At 39.9% G+C, this 20,806-nt stretch overlaps 1 protein-coding gene across 1 annotated transcript; it reads right to left on the minus strand.

Annotated features, from left to right (window-relative positions):
- Positions 1-1,131: 1,131 nt before the first annotated feature.
- On the minus strand, positions 1,132-19,205 carry vim (vimentin). The gene is made up of 9 exons (XM_071527638.1): positions 18,621-19,205; positions 17,685-17,745; positions 13,806-13,901; positions 11,434-11,595; positions 10,056-10,181; positions 8,757-8,977; positions 6,823-6,866; positions 4,810-4,892; positions 1,132-2,463 (listed from the first exon to the last, which is right to left on the minus strand). Exons 1-9 carry the CDS (start codon positions 19,142-19,144, stop codon positions 2,422-2,424), a joined length of 1,359 nt encoding a protein of 452 aa, XP_071383739.1. The 5' UTR covers positions 19,145-19,205; the 3' UTR covers positions 1,132-2,421.
- Between the last annotated feature and the right edge of the window lie 1,601 nt (positions 19,206-20,806).

A 20,806-nucleotide genomic window follows, 5' to 3' on the forward strand; every position in this document is an offset into this window, starting at 1 on the left:
CACGTGCTTCTTCTCCTTCTTCTTTGTATTTGTTTTTGAAACAACAGCTTAGGTGTATTGCTGCCCTCTGCAGGAAGCCAAAGTTAGCACACTTATGAGATTAAATGCGTGGGTAAAGTTTACATTAAACTGATTAGAAGATTAAAAGACTCCTTAATAAAAAAAAAAAGTAGTACGTCATGCTATAGGGTTAGGGTTATCATAATGAAGTACTTAATTGTATAGTGTAATAGATATGTATGGTATATGATAGTGTGGTAAGCCCATCTCACGTGGGCCTATGGCCTGGAAATGCTACAAACCTTTATTATATATGATGCCTAACAAATATTATCTCTCTGATGTAATAAATCATGATGGAAAGCAAAGTGGTTGTACCGGTCTGTAAACACAGTCGCCCTGCTAAAACATATTGTGTGAAAGTATTTGCAATAAAGTATAAAATCTCACCTTTGTGTGGCTTCTCCCAGTTGTTTTCATATGCATGTAAACATGGCCGCTACTCTTCTACGCCTCTTCCCTGTGAGCTGTAAGGGGCTCACCGCACAGGAAAGAAGCGTAGAAGAAGAGTAGCGGCCATGTTTAAGACACACATGGAGGTTTGTGCATGGAATTTATGTTTGTTATTGTTGTGCGCTTGCACATGTAACTGAATTTACCCCCGGGGATTAATAGTATGACCTAATCCAGTGATTCTCAACCTTTTTCATATCAAGGACCCCTAATTTAGTCCGCATTAGGGCCACGGACCACAATCTGAGGAGATTTTGTCTCTCTGACCCAAATCTGAGAATATTTTTATTGTTTGATATGATTTTGTAGAGAAATCCATGACTATCTGTATTGTAGGTAGAGAGATAACAATGAAACTATGATAAATACAGTCATTCTTCTACATTCTCTAATTGTGTCAAATTCTTGTAAATGAAATAATGCCGAAGTTTAACAATTCATCAATTTGCTGGGGACCCCCTGGAACCCTCTCAAGGACCCCTAGTGGTCCCCGGACCCCGCGTTGAGAACCACTGACCTAATCTAACGCAACGCTGCCAACGTTAGGGGTGCCATTCCCTGTCAGTTTAATTTACGTTAATAAATCAACATGGACATCCAGAGGAATTTATTGGCCTACAGCATAGCAGTGACAGAGTGATGTTGGTCTTGGTATTGAGTGGATACATGGCAACAGTGGTGCAGCCTTGGATTTCTATCCAGATTTGGTGAAGATCAACTGAAGGCTCAAGTCACAAGAGTCACAAGTCCATTTTGAAAATTTCATAAACAGGAACTCGCAGTTATGTGATCAGTGTCAATGTTATTAATCACCTGGAAGTACAGAACCTGTGAATGTACGAAACACTCATACTGTACATACAGTCCCAACATAATCCGACTTGAAAACATCACTCATCTGGAAACATAAAACAGACGTATACAGTTCTGAAGAATCCAATTAGTAAATCACAATGACTATGCTTACATGGACAGCAATAATCCGTTATTAACCCAATTAAGACAATAGTCTGAATAAGAAATTGCCATGTAAACAGCATTTTCTGATTACCTTACCCTGAATAAGATCATAATTGCATTCACACGTGGAGTATTCTGATTTTAGTTGCATTATTGAAGGGCATTTTAGACTTGTATGCACCATAATCCAACTATGACTCTATCCGAGTATTCGCCAACTCATGCTCTACTCTCCAGTGGTTGCAAACTTGTTTACAGAGGAAAAAAGATGACTGACACCAGAAAAAGGAAGTCTCAACGTTTTCGGGGTGAGGCTGAAAACTGTCACCATGCTCCGGATTCTATTTGCAAGTCTGTCCGCAGCTTCCATAAGGGGCTTAAACTGTGTGTGCTCCAGTGATTCTCCTTTGTCCTGTTAATTGGACTATGCTCCGTAGCATGTGAACAGGAATATAAATGGAATAGTTCTATAAGCAACCCATGCAAACAGCTTAATTGGAATGTTTCCAATAGTCAGATTATTGCTGTCCACGTAAATGTAGTCAATGAGACTAATTTGCCCAGTGTTGCTGTGTACTGGTTGTCTACTGGTGAAGATACTACAGTAGTGAACAACAGAAACAGTCAATAAAGTGGATTCTCCTTCTCTTCTAAACACTCTCTATTCTGTTCTACTGTTGCCTAGTCTAGAACGGCATCAGCAAGCAATCCCCACTAAAACGTGTCAAAAGGCACTTTTAAAGCTATTCTTTTTTCCTGTTTTTGTTGGTTTTGCTTTTACTTTCACTGAAACAATGTCCTTCCCATTTTCGGCACTCTGTTACCCCGTCCCTTTACTAGCTATTGATCTTTTTTTTTTTTTTTTTTTCATGCTTATCATTCATCCTTTTACCCCTGCCTCCCACCCCGTCTCCCGCGTCTCTTCTTCTGCGGACTCGTCCATCGGCTTCACTCCAGGTCGTCGTGCTGCTGGGTTGACTCATTGATGACCTGATGGGGGGGGGGGGGGAGAGAATGAAATGTGATCCTCAGGACATTTCTGAGACTAACAATGGGAACAAAGGACAAAGTGAAAAGGTCACTTGGAAGGACCATAATGCACTGCAGTTTACGTCATGTTAAGAATACCTTTTGCATGTTGATAATGCCAATTAGGGTTACACCAATATATTGACCAATATATGGGGGCTAATATTGCCATTTTATTAAATAGCAGATCTCTATGAACCAGTAATCCCTTAAAATACCCTCACATTTACATGAATTCACCACTTAATACATGCAAAATCCGCTTAAAATGAGTTATGGGAGTTATTAATGGGGGAGAAACTATCAAAACCACCTTAAAAACCCCTTAATGTTTGACGACTTACTTTCTAATTTAATGTAAAATTCAGGGATACAGGAACTTTCCATTAATACCTCATTGATAACTGTGTAAACCAGGCACAAAAGGCATTAAAAATCCCTTAATTTCTAGTTTCTAGTATCACCACGAACCAACCCATGAATAAATCCCTTAAAAACCCATGATACTAACCTTACTTTTTTATAGCTGTTATTTTTAATGGATAATTAATGTTTATGTAACTAGAAATTAAGGACATTTCAGGGATAAAATTAAGGGGTTTGGTGTCGTAGTGGATATCAAGCAGTCAGTGTCATCTTCCTCTGATATGATGGAGGTTCCTCTTGGACCACAGCTACATAAAAACTGTAAAACGTGATATAAATGTTTCTTTTTTGCACATTTTATTATTCATTTAACTGTTCAATAATGTCCTTTATAAATTAGTTCTGCATTTAAAGGACTGATGTATCCCACAGTTTACCCTACCATTGAATAGAACAGCGATGTTATGATAATACCTGAATAATCTGAATTGTTCAGAGATCTTATAATAAGAATCGTCACTCCTAAATCTGAAGATATCTATCTATCTATCTATCTATCTATCTATCTATCTATCTATCTATCTATCTATCTATCTATCTATCTATCTATCTATCTATCTATCTATCTATCTATCTATCAGTAAGGTATAGGTCTCTATCTATAGGTAAGGCCCTATAGCTCAGTGGTTAGAGCACTGGTCTTGTAAACCAGGGGTCGCGGGCCTACTGACAGCTTTTTTTTCCTGAAGGGGATCAATGAAGTGCTATCTATCTATCTATCTATCTATCTATCTATCTATCTATCTATCTATCTAAATCAGTCAAAGCATACATTAACATTAAACCCACGAACATATGCCTATTGCATTATATGAGTATATAACAGTTCAGGTAACAGTAAGCTCTCTGTAAGGCGCTTTAGTCTCTGTGACGATTCTAAGTATATATAATTGTTTCTGTTGTTTGTGTTTCATTTTTGTTTAGTATTTGAAAGTTAGATTAATCAGCTATTATGAAATCAAGTCAACAAACATTTCAGCACCTTTAAAATGTACAGCGCCACAGCGGCTTTGAGATACACTTCACCGTGAGCTCCTGCTGTTAAGTGCTGCTTTGAGAAACGCACATACTGTAAAACTTCAATTAATAGCCCGGGCTTTTATTTGCTTCAAACACTGAACTCAACCGGCCTATATTTGGGACAGGCGTCTATATGGGACAGGCCTTTAATTCCTTTCGCACAAAACTCCTGCTCAGCAAAGATGGGAAATACTATCAAATTGTTTATTTAAACCAGTATGAATATTACTTGTATAAAAATTAAATCGAATAACATATCAATTATGAATCATTATGAGACAGCGCATCTTGAGAGAGAGAGAGAGAGAGAGAGAGAGAGAGAGCCCCGTATCAAAATACCGGTAGCCTACCTTAGAAAGGATGAAAGCCGAAAAAATTCTTAACACATACGGTATACCATAAAAATTTCGCTTGAGAGATATTTGCACTTAGAGTGTTAAAAAGATTTTAATAAATCAGTTCTGCATGTAAAAAAAAAATCAGGTAGACCACATTGCCTCTTAAATCATTGGGATATGTTATACCATCTTAATAACAATAGATTGCTGAATGCCTTACGTACTGTATTTGCATTGTTTAACAAACTGCATACCATATATACGTCAATGGCAACCGGCTTCTAATTGAGACCGGCCTTTGTTTGTCAAAATGCGTAGCCACACCCGGCCAGTAAAAGGGACTCAGCGTTTAATTGGGACTTGGCTTTTAATTGAAGTTTTACGGTAGGTAATGAACGCACCTTCGTAGGATCAAACTTCTATATGCGCTTCACCTCTGAGAGCGATTGTTATTGGGAAACGAGGCCCTGAACTAATCCACCTCACAGATAGCTTGAGGATGGAGGAGGGACGGTATACTCACATGTCCATCTCTGGTCTCTATGGTCTTAATCACGACTTTCTTCGCCAGGTTTTCTATCATTGGCCTGGCCTCCAGCATGGTTTCTATAACAGAAGAGGGGATCAAACCTATTTTTAATATGGGTCCCATTAGGGCTGGGCGATATGGTTGAAATCAATATCATGATAATCATAAGGATTTTTCTCGATATCAATATATATATCACGATATGGTTCATGTATGCAAAATCATGTTAAATAATCAAATTAATGTTCATCTCATTGAACCGAATGGTAATGTTAGGTGTGATGTCAAACAAAAAAGAAATATTCAAAAAATATTCCTACCATACCTCATTTTATGAGTGTTTTTAAGTAAAATTTGCTTGTCATCATCAATTCAGACAGCAGAAATGTGTCACGATATTAAAATATCTTCATATCATCACAATATGAGTCCCATCCAAATTCAACTTATCAAAAAGGAAGAAAAGCTGCTTCACTGTCACATCGACAACCATGCATTTTTGAAGTTGTACAGTAGATTTCGAATGTGTATTATAGGTTTACATCTCATAATAAAAATGTAAAATAAAAAACATCAAAATTGGAGTTCTGAGGTTTTCATCCGTCACCAGGGACATGATGAACACGACTATCCTCAGGCTAATATTTTAATAATACAGAACAATTCATTTTAACAGTGAAGTAGTGAATAACTTCTGTTCTTATGTCAATGCTGCTGTAGAAGCCAGTTCACATGGTCATTTATAATGCTGGACTCTCGCTCACTAGCAGAAAGCGAGGTCACATCAGGCTCTCAAGCATTAACATGGTTCCTAAAATATAGCACCGCAGCGAGCGAACAGCAGAATTGCTGGAAAAAGTACAAAGCCAGTAGTTCCAATGAAGCTTCCACACTGACAGCAAACACAGTGAGTGAAGTATCTAACAGTAAAGAAGTGGTTAGAAAGGTTTGTTCAGAAACATGGTTTTTGGCTGCAGTACCGCCCAGTGGCACTGTTGATGTAACAGAGTTGGAGAAGACAGTTAAACTCACTGCTCCTGTAAAAATACTATCCTTCATTCAAATGGGGTTTTGATTTGGCTCAATTGGCGGTGCAGGACTCAGTGCAAGACTGAGTCCTGAGCGATTTATTTGAACTCTAGAGCACCTGAAAAGGGAGCGGATCTATGTTCCCAGGGTCCTATGTTCCCCAGATTTATATGGCGCATAATGGGAACATGACAAAGGGTCCTATGTTCCCAGGGTCCTATGTTCCCCAGTTCTACATATGTGCTCTCCCAGGGTCCTATGTTCCCAGGGGCCTATGTTTAACCCTAACCCTAACCCTAACCCTAACTAACCATATTAAGCGAATACAGAGCTGGGGAACATCTTCTTCAGGTTCCTATTATGTGCTATATAGAGCTGGGGAACATAGGACCCTGGTAACATAGGACCATTTGTCATGTTCCCATTATGTGCCATATAAATCTGTGGAACATAGGACCCTGGTAACATAGGACCGTTTGTCATGTTCCCATTATGTGCCATATAAATCTGGGGAACATAGGACCCTGGGAACATAGGAATGACTCCCCTGAAAATGCAAGTCTCTGTCCTCTTCCAAGGTAAACGGAGTACAGTTTGTTAGGAGTGACAAAATAATCTGAACCAACTACAGGAAACCATCCCAAATGCTAGGTTTATGGGTATAAGGAGACAACGGTTGACAAAGCTAGCAGTTCCTCATGCTTGGAAAGCCTAGCATGAAAAATGAACTCTGGACTGATGCTCATGTTCAGCTATTTCTTCATGTGTTCTTAAGTGGCACCAGAGAAGGGAGATTACAGCAACAAGTGCATACAAGTCCTTCATGCTTAGATAAATTTACAGGGGTTGTAATCAGATTTGATTTGACTCTGCCACCAACCCTGAGAGAACAATACAAAAATGTAACAAAGTAGCTCCCTCTTTGCAAAAAAATCAAGGAGTCTATATGGAGAGTTTAGTTTTGTGAATGTGACTCACCTCTCAAGTTGAAGGAGGAGAAGTTGGGCAATGGGGTGGCAATCCTGAGAGAGAATGACAGAGAGGGAAACTTTTATTGCATGCCACATACAAGCACAGGTTCACACACACACACGTGTATACAGATGTACAGATGTACTTATATATATCCATACATAGCAGGGATCCACACCAAACACACACAGATGCCACAATTTGCAAAATTGCCAATTTGACCTCACACAGAGCAAGAACAAATATGATCTGACACTTTCGAACCCCTTCGCAAATATGCATGTGAAGTTTGATTCTCTAGCAATAAATGTTTAGGTTTGACATCTTCACTGTCAACTGGCAGTTGAAGTATGTTGTGTTAAAATTTGGTGGAGATTGTGAAGCAGTGTAGGTTAGCCCTGACATGAAGCATAGACAAACACATTAGAGCTCACAGACCAATTAAGGAAGGCTTTTCAGCATGACACCAAGATTTTGGATTATGGCCTGGTTTGTTAAACTAGCAGTCAGGAGGTAAAATAAGGTGTGAGTCAACTTTGCAGGAGCAATAAAAAAAAAAGTGTTTTTGCAAGTTTGGCCTGATGATGGTGCTGTTGAACACAATTATATGTCTGACACACTTTGAGACCCATCCCAAACATTCTTGTGAAGTTTGGTTGCTTTGTCTGCTTTGGTTGAAGTTAAAAACTTCAAAGGTCATTACTTCAAAAGTATGTGTATAGCCACAATGGAAGGAAATCCATATATGGTGTGTGCAAAATTTAGTGGAGTTTGGATCAACTTTGAAGGAGAAATAGCAAAAGAATTCAACATGGCAGAAAATGATCATGGCAGAAATGAAACCAGTATGGCCAATTAGAGTTAAGGAGTCTGTGGAAAACAAGATTAGGCAAGCCTAACCATGAATGCAGCCTGTGGGGAACATTGTCTGTCAGGAAATGAAAGATTTGACCCATGATTTTCTGTCCATAAATGGTAACCCTCTTTCCATGTGGGTTCCAAAAGATACTTCCTCCCTATTGAAAATCAATAAGACATAGGGCAACATTTTCAGGCTCTTGGGGAATGCCCTGTGCCCTAAAACAGCTGCTGTGGCATCAAATGTGCCATGGAAAATGGATTGGAGTGCTCTGAATCTATACATATAGTAGAGTGCAAATCCATTTCGCATTCCAAACACACATTTCAACGTCCGGCAAAAACAGGAGCTTGAGCTGGTGCCAACAAAGTTGAACGCGCGAGTGTACTTGTGCATCGGCTGCTGCTATATACATTTTGAACCTTAATGTCATCCATACCTTAATACATCCACACATCTGTGCATGCAAGCAAGGACACACCAAATGGTAAACTAAATGAAATGATAGCTTACCTCTCGTCTGCAGTTAGCTATTTCCAAATAAACAAACAACAACAGCTCAAGGGTAAATGTAGATGACTTATATATCGATGGCCTACACAAAGGATATATAGATGTTCTACACAAAGGGATTCAACAATGCGTGTATCAACAATGGGGTGTCAGTCAGTTAGGGACAGAGTATTCTTGGCCGGCCACTCGTTGGTCCGGCAAAAATGATTCTAGGCTATACAGTTCAGAAGTTGTTGGCCAATATGTAGAGTTACTTGTTATAGCGCCATCACCTGGCTGATCGGTGCAATCGGTGGCTGAGTAGTTGGGGGAGATATTCACCAAATTTGGTTGCTCTGGGACTTACGGTCTCTGAGCTCCAGATTGTTTAAAGGCAGAAAAAGACAAAACAATAAGGTACCAGCACCTGCACTGCTTGGATCCCTAAAAATCTGACTCATATTGGACATGCGAAAAAATTGGATTTGAACTCCCTGTCTGAACACAGACAGGGAGTTCAAATCTCTAATAGCTCAAAGCTCTAATAACCCCTCATCATATAGCAACTTTACCAACACAGTGTGTGTACCTGCTCTCCTCCCCTTCCAACAGCTTGCGGTAGGTGGCAATCTCAATGTCCAGGGCCATCTTGACATTAAGGAGGTCCTGGTACTCCCTCAGGTGGTGGGCCATCTCGTCCTTCATATTGTGGATGTCCTCCTCCAGCTGGCCAATGGTGTCCTGGTATCTAGCAGTCTCCATCCCAAAACCATCCTCCACATCCCGCATCTGACGCTCCATAGACTCATTCTGAGGAAAACACACCATTACGTTATTTAAAAAACAAGCTACAATATCATTTAAAAGGGAATCTACAATCTAATTCATGTTTGTTCCTTCAGCAATGTTGTTCTGCTCTACACAAAGCAATGGTAAGATATTTTTTAAAACCAGACTAACGGAAGCATTTCAGCTCAATAGAGCCTTCAACATCCAAAATTAATTTTACAAGTGTAATGGGAAATACATATATAAGATAAGATAGGATAGGATAGGATAGGATAAGAGAAGATTGCACTTCATTGATCCCCAAGGGGAAATTCAGGTGCCCAGTAGCAATTGGCGGAACAGTGCCAAGGAAGTCAAGTACAGGAAAGGTAATCAAAAAAATAGGTAGCAAAATAAAATAATATGGGAAAGGTACTGTACATAAATATAAAAACTATATAAACTATAAGTGATAGTGCAAATAAATGTACATAATAAATGCAGATTGGATAAGTCTGAGGATATAGTCCAAAGGTACGTGATATCCATGTGCAAATAAATGCAAATATATTAGATTAAAAAAAAAAGATTGTTTTATTCCAAAATGATGTCTACCAGTTGAAATAGAGTCTCAAACCAGCTGGTAACACCAAGACCCAGACGGCAAACGACTATTTTAAGAGCTGGAACACTCATTAAAAATGCATTTGATCTGACTGACTGAAAACACCATGCCAGTTACTGCACCAGTACTCAACTGGGCATCTTCATGGGATGGTAGGAGGGGAGTAAGCATTTCTCAGCTCTGAGCTCATCTTTGTTTGATTGTAAATCAATGTATGGGAATAACTACAGTTTATATAAATTAAATTAAAATATTTGAAGGCTTTCATTTCAGACTGCTATATGCTTTTACCTCTAAAATATAGAAGATCCAGTCTGTATACATACCATTTTTTTTTACCCTGTTTACCCAAGGAAAGCTGAATGAGGTTGTGGGCTCACACAGAACAACCCAGTGAACCTGCGACTTAAGTTACCTGCTATCTCAGTACAATTTCTTTGAATTCAGTTGTTTGAGTCGTGCTGTCAGAGTAGGTGGTGGATATGCCATCCTTACTGTTCCTTTGAGGGCGTCCACCTCGCAGGTTAGAGTCTGGACCTGGCGACGGTACTCATTGGCTTCCTGCTTGGCCTGGCGGATTGCCTCGCTGTTACGCTGCTGCTGCTCCGACAGATCAGCAAACTGGGAGAGGGGGGAAAATAATACTGTTACACATCCACATCAGAGAAAGATATGTTTGTGTGAGCTCTTGAATCCAGAAGGACATGTAGACCCATAATAATTTTACATGAGAACAGCCATACCTATTAGGATTAGACCAAAATATTGGACTGATATTGGCCTTTTATTGAATATTGGATATTGTCCAGTCAGTGTCTTCTACCTTTGATATGATGGATGTCCCTCTCAGATCGCAGCTACAGAAAAACAGTCTGAAAAACCTGACATGAAATTAGATTTTCTTTGTGGCTTCATTTTATTTTCTTATTTAACTGCAATGTGTTTTGTAAATTAATTCTTGGCTTGAATTCTTGAGTTCTGTCTTAAAGGAATAGTTCACCCAAAAATGAAAACTCTTGCTCTGTAAACAACTGAAGTCAATGGGGACCTGTTCTTTAGAGTTCCAAAACAAAAACAGCCAAACAATCACACTGTGAATAGAAAGTCCTATACATATATACAAATCACTAACCCCGTACTCAATGAAGAATGCTGACAATATTAAGAAGCCTTTAGAGCAGCTGAAGTATAAAGATAGAAATCGTTCCCTCTTAATGGCCTGGAACTGCAGGCACTGCAATATATATCAGACATATTTATGAGCCTAGCAGATCTCTTAGGTCATTGGGCACTGGTCTCCTTCACATCCCTAGAACCTATTGTAAATCTGGTGAAACAGCATTTAGGTTTATGCACCCAAGAAATGGAATAGCCTGCCTGTTGATTTGAGATGTGCTCCAACATTATGCTCATTTAAGAGTAAATTTTTAGCATAGCTTACACATAAATGGTTAATTCGGGGTTCACTGCATAGTATTGTAATTGCTGGAATTCCTATTATTAGGTTGCCACAGCATCAGCAGTGGTAGCTGGTATCTACTTTCCTAGAGACATTTTTATTTTCTGTATTTGTTTTTATTCTTTTACTGTTTTTCATTACTCTGTATAGCACAAACGGCATTTGTATGAAAATGTGCTATACAAATAAACATGACTTGATTCCATTATGTGTCATTTGGACCAACCTAAAAGTAACACACTAAAAGTCAACATGTCAAAGTATCCCAGTAAACGTTTCCACATTAGACTCAAAATAAAAAATCCTTTTGTTTGTCTGTCTACCAAAAAAGACCAGGTAAGACGAGGTGAAAGACACAGACATGGAGACCCTGTCTCTCTCTCTCTCTCTCTCTCTCGCTCTGCACATGCTGACCTTTGACTTGTACCAGTCTTCAGACTCCTGGAGGTTTTTGGTGGCCAGGTTTTCGTACTGCAGCCTAACATCACGCAGGGCAGCGGTCAGGTCGGGTTTGACCACGTCCATCTCTATCTGGACATGCTGCTCCTGGATCTGGGCCTGGAGCTCCACCATCTCCTACAGGTAAATGAGAAGAAATAACAGTTACACATGCTCTAAAATGCCAAAGTCCTTCTAGGTGAAGGTTATGGCTTAGTATTTATCTCTTGGCCATACAAAGCATTGAAATCATCTACTGGCGTTTCAACAGGTTTGAAAGGCAAAATCAAAATTGCAGTTCTGTGTTTTTTTTCTTCAATTGAAATATGGCTGGAGATGATGACATATTTGGCCATAAAATAAACTATATGACATGGTTTCATACAAAAGACATACAGAAGGCCAGTTTGTTGAAGATTTATTTGAATCCATCCATTGCATACTAGCTTGACCTTTGAGCAAAATGAATACAAGCTTGCCATTTCCATTTCAGGCAGATGGAACATGACTCCTTGTTTCAGGTGTGGACGATCCCTAAGTCTTCATCACCATCAGCTCAACATGGTCAACAGACAACACTGTGATCACCTACCTATCTACCCCATATCCATTATCCCCTCCTTTTAATCCCCTACCTTCTCTCAGCATCTTGATGACTCTACACTAGCGGGAAGAGTATTTTCTCACCCTGCTAGGACCCAGGCTCCATAAACCATGTCATTGCTCTTACTGTGTAGGGAGCCTTATTTTACCTCCTGAGTGCTAGTTTAACAAACCAAGCCCTAATCCAAAATCTTGGCGTCATGCTGAAAAGCCTTCCTTAATTGGTTTGTGAGCTCTAATGTGTTTGTCTATACTTCATGTCAGGGCTAACCTACACTGCTTCACAATCACTATTGTATCATATCATCACTAAGTATCATTTGAAGTTAAAGTTCCTATGAAAGGAGCTAAAAGTTCTTATAAAAGCAGTTAAAAGTTTTCCATAAAGGTGCTATAGTTCTTCTGAAAGGAGCTAAAAGATCTTCTGAAAGGAGCTAAAAGTTCTTCTGAAAAGAGTTAAAAGTTCTTCTGAAAGGGGCTAAAAGTTCTTCTGAAAGGAGCTAAAAGTTCTTATAAAAGCAGTTAAAAGTTTTCCACAAAGACACTAAAAGTTCTTCTGAAAGGAGCTAAAAGTTCTTCTGAAAGGAGCTAAAAGATCTTCTGAAAGGAGCTAAAAGTTCTTCTGAAAGGAGCTAAAAGTTCTTCTGAAAGGAGCTAAAAGTTCCCAAGAAAGGCACTAAAAGATCCTCTGAAAGTTCAGTTCAAGGAAACTGATGTCCTCATCTGGGAGGTGCAGACTTGCAACGCGTGTATACATGGTACAAATATACTGCCAACTTTTTTACTTTTTAAGTTGAATTCATGTTTCTGGATCCCTGTCACCATGTTTTCTGTGCCTTATGATGTGTATCCACAGTTTTATGCAGATTCACATGTCGACCCACGTGCAGTTACAACTAACTTTGTACTTTATTTTATCTGTTGCCTGTAGTTGTTTTTACTTAGTAAAAACAGTAGCTGCAGGACAGCTTCCACTATCAGATTTTACCAGAACAAATACATTCATAAATCTGCACTACCATATCATATTTGTCGCAGCCATATGCCTATCTCTATTGCAATTACAAAATTCCTGCTTTTGGGAAACCTGTTGGAAAGAAGATACATGCAATTGATGCACCCCGTTTTTGGATGAAGATATGGAGTGAGGATTGGTGGGAACAAGTGGTCCTGAGGGAGTTCAGTGAAGTAGAGTGGAGAGAAAGCTTGAGAATGTCCTAAAGATCTTTCCCGGAGCTGTGTGATCTACTGCATCCAATGCATTCCCCGGATCTACATCAACGGAACGCAAATACCTGTCCTGCCACCGTCGGATGGCTATAGGGATTTTGGAAACCGAAAGGGAATGTGCTGACAGATATTGGTGAGAATCACAACTCAATCTAGCCCAGTACAGACTACAGTTCTTCTACCTCCAGATATCAGGATGAGCTGAGTTCAAGAAATGCCACTAAGGTTCATACATGTCCTAACCAGTGTCTATTAATGCAGTTAAAATTGGAGTACTCCTCCTTATGTTAATGTGATTATGCTTATTTAAATCAAGAGCATAATCACTTTAATATGATCAGGGTATGGTGTTTACATGGGCTCTACCGTATTCACGTTATTGCCTTAATTGCATTATAATCACATTTTTGATGTGCATGTAAACATGGCTACTGGTTGAAAAATGTATATCAAAGGGAAATAGGTTAGTTTGAGTAGGCAGAGGTGTAAAAGATAGGGCTATCAGCATTGTCTACCTCCTCATGGATCTTCTTGAGGAAGCTGATCTCCTCCTGCAGAGACTCCACCTTCCTCTCCAGGTCCAGACGGGCCAGCGAGGCATTGTCCACATCCTGCAACACACACACACACACACACGCACACATCATATCTAACGGAACATAATTCAAGCCAACATTATCATCACTTGATACATTCGCATATGAAGATAAATCCACCAGTTCTCCACCCAGAGAAGATTTGATAAGCGTGTACGTTCTTTTTCAGCAACATCCTGCCTCACATTCATTCAGTTCCACACATTCACACTGGGATCTGGATTATTTCTTTACTCAGAACTTCACTAGTACATAAAAATGTTAATATATTTATTAAGTTATTGTCTGGACTCTCTGGCTCTGACCTTTGCACTCCTCAATATTAACATTGGTTGTAATAGTGGTGATCTAGTTAAGCTTGTTTTTTGCTGTGGTACTGTAAGTCCCGCTGGATGTCAGCCAAATGCCAAGTATAAATGTTTGGTGGAACCAGTCTAGTTCTGGATCAGCAGCCAGATGATGAGCTAAGCAGCAGTGAATGAGAAAGCAAAGCCAGGGTCAATGAAGCATCTGTTTGGACAGGAAGCAGATATATCTCTCTCTCTCCCTCTCCCTCTCTCCCCCTCTCTCTCTCTCGCCAACCCACTTGGACAACAACTTGCTTTGTCATTTTCCCATAAGCCCCTCTTTCCTCATCAGACAGAAACAATGGCATGAGGGGAAATCAGCTTTCCTGCCCCAGTGTTCAGACAGACAAAGCCTTCCATTGAGCTGCATGTTAACACTCTGGCACACTGCTGGTCAGACTGCCACAGTGAACTAGACAAGGAATACAGACACAGTTTACAATGGATTATTATAATATCAAGGATCCAGATAGAGTGACAATGGTTATAAATAATCAGGTGGACAGGAGACTCTAAATTGCACATAGGCATGAATGTCAGGAGGACACGAATAGTATGAATATCTCCCTCCACCATGAATTGGATTATGTGACAATAGCACAAATTGGATGCGCCATTTTCATGTGTTCATGTGAAAAGATTAGCTAATGGTTAATTTTAGGTAGTGGTGGAAAGAATACTAAAATATCCTACTCATGTATAAGTATTGTCTCTTTGCTTATATTTTAGAAGTACTAGAAGATTGTAGAAGTAAATCAGCTCATTTAAAATGTACTCAGAGTAAAAGTTACTTGTCACAAAAGACAATGTTGGAAGGGAGTACAGAGATTGAACTATATTCTTTTAATTGGGAAATTTCAGAAATTACAAAAAAAATGTAAAGCCAAATTACTCTTCTTTGTTGACTGACTGTTCACTAGCAAATTTGTCAATTTACGACTGTCCAGTTTCTGTTGCTTATGGAGAGCTGACTTGTACTTTGCGATGGATGTGATTTAAAATGTAGAGAAGTACAATACTTCAGTGAAAACGTGCTTAAGTAAAATTACTGACTTTAAAAACTACTCAAAAAAGTACAAGTACACAAAAAAGCTGGCACAAAAGCACAATTTGGTTATGGGTATGGTAAGGTTTTGGTCATGGTTAAACAGTTAGGGTTAGGTTTAGAGTTGGGAATTGAACCCGGGTTTCGAGTTGTGTCCCCTCCTTTCCTCACTTTTCCTGCACATAGCTCATACTTGCATTTTAAGACACTTTCACGCAATTTCAATTTCATAAAATTTTGTGAGACCAGGTTGAAGGAAGACAAGTGGGCACTGAGCATTTTAAGACATTGTGCTTATTTCATGACATTTTTTGAGACCAGGTTGAAGGAAGACAGGTGGGCACTGAACATTTTAAGACATCACACTCATTTCACAAAATTTTGTAAGACCAGGTTGAAGGAAGACAAGTGGTCACTGAGCATTTCACAAACTTTTGCGAGACCAGTTTGAAGGAGGACAAGCGGTCCCTGAGCATTTTAAGACATCATGCACATTTTACAAAATTTTGTTAGACCAGGTTGCAGGAAGACAAGTGGTCACTGAGCATTTTAAGACATCACGCTTATTTCACAAAATTTTGCGAGACCAAGTTGAAGGAGGACAATTGGTCACTGAGCATTTTAAGAAATTGTGCTTGTTTCATGAAATTTTTGGAGACCAGGTTGAAGGAGGACAAGTGGTCACTGAGCATTTTAAGACATCATGCACATTTTACAAAATTTTGTTAGGCCAGCTTGAAGGATGACAATTGGTCACTGAGCATTTGAAGACATCATTGCTTATTTCACAAAATGTTGTGCCATTTTACTAGTGTGGTAGATATAAGGTGTATTTTTCATATCTGGAAAATATATTTGACTGTATTTAATATTATTACATGATTGTCATATTGTAGCACATGTTGTATTAATGAATATGAGCATTTGGAGCATTGCATAGAGTTAATTTATTGTTAAGGTACAGTAAATGACATGTGCATGTGGGAGGGGCATACAGTGTGCACTTGGAGGTCATGTTTACGTTTTTGGTACCCACTCTGCAACAAAGTATATTCAAGTAAGAGTGAGTCAAGTAAGACAAGTGGTTCTGAAATTATGACAGTGACTCAGAATTAACCCAGAGCCAAAAGTCTTCAATCCCCCACTGCTACAAAAACATGTTGTAGAGCAGTGATTCTCAACCTTTTTCATATCACGGACCCCTAATGTAGTCCACATTAGGGCCAAGGACCCCCATTTGACCCAAATCTGAAAATATTTTATTGTTAGATATGATTTTGCAGAATTCCATGACTATCTGTACTGTAGGTAGAGAGATAACAGTGAAACTATGATCAAAATAGTCTTTCTTCTACATTCTCCAATGGTGTTAACTTCTTGTAAATGAAATAATGGTGAAGTTTAACAATTCATCAATTTGCTGGGGACCCCCTGGAACCCCCTCAAGGACCCCTGGTGGTCCCCGGACCCCATGTTGAAAACCACTGTTGTAGAGGAAGCAGTGACTACCATTTATCTGCCATGTATATCTACATACATACTGACTGTGGCTTTGCTTCCTTTTCTCTACTTGGCTACATTCTAATATTCTATACTAATGAGGCCTTTTTCTTGGCTCTCTTGAGATGCTTTAGCTCAGCATAAAGAATCTCAAGAAATTGTAGTGTCAAGAGAATTTGTCTTTCATAAATAATAAGCTAGTGTGCCTGCAGTTGTGTGAGGATGGTCGTTTATCATTACACCACTTTGACCTCTGAGGAAACACAAGAAAGACAGATCATTCTCCCATGAAACGGCACAGTCAAAATCAATGCAGCAATATTGATTGAGCTTCCCTAGAATCAAAGCTTCCATCTGCATGATGCAGAGAATACACCTCACGCAAAGAGGGAATCACACATCACAAGACAAAGGTTTGCGAGTAAATTAGTCTGGTCAGTATGCAATATGAGGTATTATGTATGTTTATAACCACAAATGCTGCTTTGTAAGTCCTTATTAACATCCACATTTATACTATTATTTTCATTACTAAATCTTTTTTGTCTGTTTGTTTTAGATGAGTTTTAATTGTAGTTTTTATACAGCAGTGTAAGACCACCAGACCAGTGAAGAGGGTTGAGGACTCAAGAGAAGCCTTTTGCCTTCACTCTACTCTCAGTCAAGCCTGAATAGTGTCCAATGTTTTTGTAGTGTCAGAGAACAGAAAGATGTTCAGCAGGGATAATACAAATTCCTCATTGTTTGTAGCAGGGTCATGTACGACTTACATGGTATGTAAATAAATGAGATATTGGCCAATACATCAAGTGGCCATTTAGAGGAGATGAAATGAAGGGGGTTTAGATTATTTGATTATTTTATTTAAAAAAACAACTTTGAGAGCGCTGTTGTTGACAGTCCTACCTGTCTGAATGTTTGCAGGTTGTGTTCTGTCTCCTCTTTCTGCAACATCTCCTCCTGCAGCCTGGAAACAGACGGACAGAATGGCATAGTGGAGGAGGTGAAGAGCCACACCCACATCTGCTGAAGATACTGAGCTGAACTGTTCACAACACTACAGCGTAGGAAACAGACACAAGTTTTAACTACTACCAAGAGAACACCAACTGCAACAATCATACAAACTACTTTTTATCTATTTTGAATAACATGGCATTGAGTGTGTCTAATGAAAGCCAGGCGGTATGGAGCATGCGGAGAGCTGCCATGTGAATGAGCTCATTTCAGAGTTATTCAGTGAAAAAAAACACAGAGAGCAGTTTCTGCTCTCAATACCTGGCACTGAATCTGTGACAATGGAAAAGCTTTGATTAACAATAGACCCTCTGTCTAAGCAGTTTAGAACTAAAAAAGATTTAATGGACTGAGGCCAAGACTGGAAAAGAAATAAATAGGCTAATGGAATGAAATTAACCAAGGTGAATGGATGGAGGGAATGAGTTAGAGGCAGTTTGCCCTCCCTTGACATTTCAGAGGAAAGGACTATGTGGATAGCAGTATTTTGAACTAACACACCCACAGCCTGTCACATTAGACTAGTGCTTCTCAAACATTTTCATGTCCCAGACCTCCAAATAGACCAACGTTAGACTACAGACACCCAGGGACCCATATGCAAGGTTTTTAGTTGCTGATTTAGTAGCCTATTGAATTGTACAACTGTGGTTAGTGATGAGAGTGAAACCTGGGATTATAATAATCTAATTGGGATGTTTTCTTGTGAATTAAATTAGAGTGAAATTAAAGTATTCCTCATTTTGCTGCACCCCCTGAACCCCCTCAAGGACCCCTGGGTGTACACGGACCCCACTTTGTGAACCACTCTTGATAGTAGCCTACTTCTGCCGTAGGCGCTCGATGTCATCCCCCATGTTGCCCCGGTCCACCTCCAGCCGTGACCTCTGGTTGGTGAGCTGGTCCACCTGCTTGCGGAGGTCCCTCAGCTCGTCCTGGTACAGATCTCCGATGCGGGAGCGACCCTGGCCCCGCAGCGTCTCCAACTCGGCGGCCAGCATCTTGTTCTGCTGCTCCAGGAAGCGCACCTTGTCGATGTAGCTGACGAAGCGGTCGTTCAGCTGCTGCATCTCCGCCTTCTCGTTGCTCCTGGTCGCAATGAACTCCGCGTTGATCGCGTCCGACAGGGAGAAGTCCACGGTGTCCGACGTGAGACGGGGCATCGGGGCGCTGCTGCGGAGCCGCACCGTCCTGGAGGAATGGATGGGGGCGGAGGAGACGCTGTAGGCCGTCCTGGACCGGACCGGGCTAGAGTAGGAGGACCGGACCATGGCGGGACGCTCCCCTCCGAACATCCTGGAGTAGGACGAGGACGCTGACCTGCTGCTGCTGTTCCGGCTGCTCATCATCGTGCTAGTTAATCCTCTGGTCCTTATGATATACTTTTCTGTTCGACTCTGATGCACACACACCGTGTCTAACCCAGTAGGAGCTGCAGTTCTGGTCCCAGCCTTCTTTATAAGCGAGTCCACTCCCAATGCAAATGACAGAACGGTGCGTAAAGGGGGCGGAGTGGTAAGCTGGAAAGGCTTCCCTGCATTGCGACCCCTCGGCTTTTGTTCTCCGGGTGTTTCCCACCACAAAGCCAGGAATGCAACTGGCCTCCACCCCGCAGTGGAGAGACGTTTAGTTCACAGCTCAGCAACTGATGAAAAAGACGATTCCTTCAGGAATGTGAATTCACTAAAGCCTAAACTATGAGCACCCTAAGCACAGGGGGCGACTACTACCCCCTGTTTACTGAGTGCCGAAGTGCATTTTGTTTTTTTGTTTTTTGTTTTTAGTTAGCCTACACACTTTTATTTAACTCAGGGTTTCTTTGGTATTTTCACCTTTACTGACAGAGCAGTAGGGAAGACAGAGGGGATGATATGCAGCAAAGGGCAAGGGACTGATTTGAACCCGTGCTGCTGCGATGAGGATTTTGCCTTAATTCACGCTTTAATGGTCTGCTTCATTTTTTGCCCCAATGTCACAGCAGAGGGGCACTTGAGCGGCTCAAATACCCATCTGGTGTGATCATAAGGCAAAAATGAAGCATGTTTTTAGTAGCCTAGATTAGAACATGAGACCCTCACGTTTTTCATCCGAAGCCTTCGTATGAAGGCATTATTATGGAAGCCCATTTCCGCCAGTGTGATGTAAAAAACGGTTCTGTAAGTCATTATAATGAGAAACTTTCTCAAAATAATGAGTTAGTATCTCAAAATAATGAGAAACTTTCTCAAAATAATGAGTTAGTATCTCAAAATAATGACTTAGTATCTCAAAATAATGAGAAACTTTCTCAAAATAATGACTTAGTATCTCAAAATAATGAGAAACTTTCTCAAAATAATGACTTAATATCTCGAAATAATGAGAAACTTTCTCAAAATAATGAGAAACTTTCTCGAAATAATGACTTAATATCTCAAAATAATGAGAAACTTTCTCGAAATAATGACTTAGTATCTCAAAATAGTGAGAAACTTTCTCAAAATAATGAGAAACCTTCTCGAAATAATGACTTAATATCTCAAAATAATGAGAAACTTTCTCAAAATAATGACTTAGTATCTCAAAATAATGAGAAACTTTCTCAATATTTTGACTTAGTATCTCAAAATAGTGAGAAAATTTCTCAAAATAATGAGTTAGTATCTCAGAACAATGAGTATCTCAAAATAATGAGAAACTTTCTCAAAATAATGACTTAGTATCTTTGAGAAACGAACTCATTATTTTGAGAAGTTTCTCAGTATAATGACTTACGGGATCTTTTTTTTTTCATCACACTGGCAGAAATGGGCTTCCATACATTATAATGGGACATTTCCATGCTTCATTTTTGCCCTAAGGACACAGGGAAACATGTGTTTTTCTATCACAGGGGCCCCCAACAGCTTGATGCACCCACTCGCTACGGTCTGTGTGTCAGCCAGGCTAGCACTCTATAGACTCTTGCTTGTTTGCATGCATGTGCGTCTGTTTACAGTATGTGTTTGTAGTAGGCGCAGGTTGATTAGGTG

Source organism: Centroberyx affinis, unplaced genomic scaffold (genome assembly GCF_046629955.1).
Source record: "Centroberyx affinis isolate AG114_WGS23_722 - 3 ecotype Tasmania unplaced genomic scaffold, CSIRO-AGI_Caff_v1 ptg000113l_1, whole genome shotgun sequence".
NCBI lineage: Eukaryota > Metazoa > Chordata > Actinopteri > Beryciformes > Berycidae > Centroberyx > Centroberyx affinis.

Excerpts from the sequence above, each read along its gene's own strand:
- vim (XM_071527638.1), bottom strand. The coding sequence starts at position 19,144 with ATGATGAGCAGCCGGAACAGCAGCAGCAGGTCAGCGTCCTCGTCCTAC. Across the intron at positions 17,746-18,620 it reads ATCGAGCGCCTACGGCAGAA|GCTGCAGGAGGAGATGTTGC; the intron begins GTAGGCTACTAT and ends GTCTGTTTCCAG. Across the intron at positions 8,978-10,055 it reads TGGACGCCCTCAAAGGAACA|AATGAGTCTATGGAGCGTCA; the intron begins GTAAGGATGGCA and ends TGTTTTCCTCAG.